A 4,607-nucleotide genomic window follows, 5' to 3' on the forward strand; every position below is an offset into this window, starting at 1 on the left:
GGGGGGGGGGGAAAGAAAGAAAGAAAAAAAAAAAAAATAACTACGCATTTATTAATTGAAAAAATGAAAACAAAGAGTGAAAAATGAAATTTGAAGTAGACAATACATAACGATATTGATGTGGCCTTGGGATAGATCATGCTCCTCTAAGGAGGGGTGAGCTTGAAGTTGGAATATGGATTGAGATAGGAGAAGTCAAGTCGCAATTACTCTGGGACCAAAGTGGGATAGGAATAAACTTTGGGGTGGTGAGGTAAAAGTTGAGGGTAAAGGGTAAGAGGCGGGGCTACCACGTGATAGCCCTTATGTGATTATGGGACGGTGTTTGCGCCCCCCTCTTTGCATCATGCCCTATGCAACCTCACTGCTAAGGGCATGATGTCGTGCCTTGTGTAACCACGTTGCCCTAGGCGCGACTGATGAGGAAGTAGGTCGTGTAGCTTTGTCAGGGGCTTGGTGTGCATGACCTCGGGCATGGTCAAGATGAGGATGCATTAATGCACCCTATGTGCCGTGGATCCTAACATGTTGTGGCTTGGGGAATATTTGTGATACGAGAAGTGCGGGGTACTTCTCCCCCGGAGAATTTGAAGGGCTCCACCATTGCTCCTCTATGAATAACAACTCACTCTAAACATCCAGACATTGATCAACTTCTTCTTGGATGTGTAGTACCATCAAGTAGTCCGAGTACATTAACAAATTTGATGATGTGGCAGTTGTTACATACCCCCTATAATATTCATGGCGCAACCCATGGTTGGACCTTTGTCAAACCCATTGATCTTTGTATTTTTCATTGAAACTAAAGAAAGACTTTCGTAGCGACACAATTACTTTTATTCATTCAACAAGTCCATTATAATATTTTTTAACTATACCATGTATGTATACTCTAATTCTTCAATTTCAATTTTATTTTTATAAGTAATCTTCTCTTACTCGTACGGTACTTATAATTAAAAGAACCCTCTCATTTCAACTACACTGTACTCCTCAAACTTTAATTTCTCTCTCTCTCTGCGTGGTCCAAACACGCCAGTGATCTTCATCCCAACCCTACTCTACATACCAAGAGTCAAGAGAGGATCGGAGTTTCTTTACTTACTACTATATATACATTGGGATATGGTGTTTCTGGTTTCCATGTAGTCAACATCTGCCGTGTGAGGAAGGGAAGAAGGAGAAGAAGAAACAAGCTAAGGTCAAAACACAACACACAACATGGAATGGAATGGCTGCAATAATAATAATCTTACAAGACCCTTTGTTCCTCGTCCACCTCTTCCTTCAGATAATGCTTCTTTCAGCTTCCTCTACACCTACAATTATGACCAGTTTCCAGGTTCGTTCTAACATTACATCCATCCTAATATCCTATCCAAACCTGCATAAAGGCCCTGTTTCGTAAATGATTATTAGCTGATTAAGTTAGAGGATACAACTAGTTGATAACATTAGCTGATTGTAGAAATAAGTTAGTTGTTAGCTGATAGACTGATAGCTGTTTGGTATAATTTCTTTTCTTAAAAAGCTAATTATTGAAAAAGTTGCTTTTGAATTTTAGCATCAGGGCCAAAATCTCAAATAAGCGGATAATTAATTAAGTTAACTATTTTACCAAATAGGGCCAAAATCTGATCAGTTAATTCTAATTTTTGTTGGCTTTGTTCTCATGGATCAGGTATAGACATGAAGAGTAGTTCATCGTCATCAGTGCAGGGTGAGGGGGCACAGTTTATGGGTGGCATAGAGAAGAACGGGCTGGGAAGCCATGACAAGAAGAAGAGGCTGACGACGGAGCAGTTAGATGCGCTGGAGAAGAGCTTTGAGGAGGAGATAAAGTTGGATCCAGAGCGGAAGATGAGGCTGGCTAAGGAGTTGGGACTGCATCCCAGGCAAATCGCGGTGTGGTTCCAGAACAGACGGGCCAGGTGGAAGGCTAAGCAGCTCGAGCGCCTCTGCGATTCCCTCAAGCATGAATTCGAACTTGTTTCAAGAGAGAAGCAGAAGCTCGAAGAGGAGGTATGCATCTTACTCTCATCTTTTTTCTTTTTCCCTTTTTTTTTCACAATTTTATTTTCTACTGTCATTATTACCTTAGTCTGATCTAAACGTCAGATAGTGAACAAGCTAAGTGAGTAACAACTCCATACAAATTCTGCACTACTCCAATTAGGTTGGTGCGTTGATTTAGTAACTACAAATTTATTAATTTAACCTCAGTACGAGCAGTTGATTTGAGTTGATCAGCTCTCTCTCTCTCTCCCTTATAGCCTAGGATAGTTTATCTCCTTATAGTACTTTGACGGCTAAAGTCAACTAGGTTTACTTAATGCATGCCCTCAGGTAGTGCCCTTGTCATCCAAAAAAAAGTTCTCATAAAATTTGATGACTTTCAAATTATATGTTTAAATTAAATCTCTTTTAAAACTAATAATCATCTTATATCTAACCAACTTTTTTTCCCCAAGAAATCTCTTAGTGTTTGAGAGATAATATAGCATATGACTCACCAAGTTGGAGTAGTAACCTCTAAGTGAGCCTCTATGAACAATTTTAACATAATATAACCCCGCTATTTAGAGAAAATCCCATTCTAACCATTTTATATACCAAAAAAAAACTATAGATAACTAGTTCTATATCATAAATACCATATATCGTCAAAGAAAACTATAATAAAAAGTAAATTAATAGAGAGAGTAATGTTATTTCTTATGATATTAATTAAGTTTATTATTAGTGTATAAAATTTATACATTTAGAAACTACATTAAAAGTACTATTAAACATGAAAAATTAATTTTAAAATATTAAAGAAAATAAGTAAAGAAGAAATAGTTAATTAGGCCAATGAACAGTAAATAAGACAAAGTAAAATTAGACAGAGAGTATTCATCTTCCTGATAATAAAATTCTCTTTTTCATTAGTTATCTTGAATAGTTGAATTGATATATAGTCTCCCATCAATTTTAATAAAAGAATTTATTTATTAATTAAAATATTAAAAAATAATCAAATATTGGATGTTAATTATGGGGGAATGTAAGATAGGATTAATTAGGCTATATTTAATTATTTTATGGTTGAGAAGAAAATTGATATTGAATAATGTGAAAATTAAATTAAAGGTAGTGGCATTGAGATCAATACTGAGAGACGAAGCAACAAAGAAGCAGGTGTCGACGACAGGGCACACAGAAATGTCAGGAGAAGAGACAGTGGAAAGCACATCAATCCCAAGTTGCAACTATAATAACATGTTTAACGTTGACGACTGTACTACGCTCATGCCGCCACCTTATTGGCCAAATCTGCCTTCTACTTATCCGTGACGACACTACAATTTTGAGTTCAATTCCATCTTCTCATCTAGTGGTTGAAGTAGCTACACCTCGTAATCATGTCGTTAATTACTTGCTCAACTGCTTTAATTTTAACTCTTTTTTGCTAGCTGCATGTAATCGTGTCTGATCTTCTCCTTGTTATTCTTTTGCTTATGCTTATTGTTGCCATTGTTTTGTTATGATGTCTGCTAATAATCATATCAGCACTGATTTTATTCATATTTCAAAAGTTTGTGTGCTATGGACTATTATATATTAAATTAAGGAATAGTATTCATTCCTAGCTTATTCCTTATGTTGCGTGCTCATTATATTTGTTATGGTGTTTATTATCTTATATTTGAATTGTTAGGCCTAACATTTTTTTTTAGAAAAAAAAGTTAGGCCTAACTTATTCCTTTAAGAGTTAATTCCATTTTTGGTCCTAGATTTATATGTGGTAGTCCACTTTTAGTCCCTTTTTATTAAATCATCCACATTTAGTCCTAGTATTATTGTGGCATGACCATTTTTGGTCCTCCTTCAACAAAATCGTTAAAATTACATTAAATACAAGAGCATTTTGATTTTTTTTACAAAGTAAGTTGATCCGGTATAATTTTATTTTTACTTTTTTGAAAAAATCCCTATTTGAAGACCGAAATGGCCTTGCATTTATGAGAATTTTAACAATTTTGTTGATAAAGGACAAAAAATGGTCATGCCACAATAATACTATGACCAAAATGGGATGTTTTGAAAAAAAAGGACTAAAAGTGGAATGACGTCTATAAGTCTAGGACCAAAAATATAATTAACTCTTCCTTTAATTAGTGTTTTTGTATAGATAGTTGGTTATTACTATATCCCTTCTTGTGTTCAAAGTTATGTAATTAATAGTTTAATATAGTGTGTTTTTCGACTTCCATTGAATCTTTACATAGTATCAATGGCAACTACCCTGAAATCTTGGAACAATACTACCTTTGAGAATATACACCAAAGAAAAAAAAAAGACTAACTAAAAGATTGGAGGGGATCCAAAAGGTGCTAGATAATAAACATAGTCTAGGGTTAATTAAACTTGAAAAGAAGCTAAGGAGAGAGTTGGGGACACACTGCATCAAGAGGAAATTTTTTTGTTTCAACAATCCCGTGAGGATTGGATTACTTTCGGAGACTTGAATACAAAGTTTTATCACACAATGGTTAACATGAAGAAAGCCAAGAGACAGATATTCCAGCTTAAGGCGAAAGATGGACATTATTTTAACAAC

At 35.2% G+C, this 4,607-nt stretch overlaps 1 protein-coding gene across 1 annotated transcript; it reads left to right on the forward strand.

Annotated features, from left to right (window-relative positions):
* The first annotated feature begins 1,047 nt into the window (after positions 1–1,047).
* Positions 1,048–3,570, forward strand: LOC116030702 (putative homeobox-leucine zipper protein ATHB-51). The gene is made up of 3 exons (XM_031273018.1): positions 1,048–1,345; positions 1,685–2,025; positions 3,136–3,570. Exons 1-3 carry the CDS (start codon positions 1,225–1,227, stop codon positions 3,337–3,339), a joined length of 666 nt encoding a protein of 221 aa, XP_031128878.1. The 5' UTR covers positions 1,048–1,224; the 3' UTR covers positions 3,340–3,570.
* Positions 3,571–4,607: the final 1,037 nt, after the last annotated feature.

The sequence above is a fragment of the Ipomoea triloba genome, chromosome 9 (assembly GCF_003576645.1).
Source record: "Ipomoea triloba cultivar NCNSP0323 chromosome 9, ASM357664v1".
NCBI lineage: Eukaryota > Viridiplantae > Streptophyta > Magnoliopsida > Solanales > Convolvulaceae > Ipomoea > Ipomoea triloba.

What these genes read in the sequence shown, in the direction of transcription:
- LOC116030702 (XM_031273018.1), top strand. Translation starts at nt 1,225, where the DNA reads ATGGAATGGAATGGCTGCAATAATAATAATCTTACAAGACCCTTTGTT. An exon ending in CAATTATGACCAGTTTCCAG is followed by an intron (nt 1,346 to 1,684) that starts GTTCGTTCTAAC and finishes CTCATGGATCAG; the next exon opens with GTATAGACATGAAGAGTAGT. An exon ending in AGCAGAAGCTCGAAGAGGAG is followed by an intron (nt 2,026 to 3,135) that starts GTATGCATCTTA and finishes ATTAAATTAAAG; the next exon opens with GTAGTGGCATTGAGATCAAT.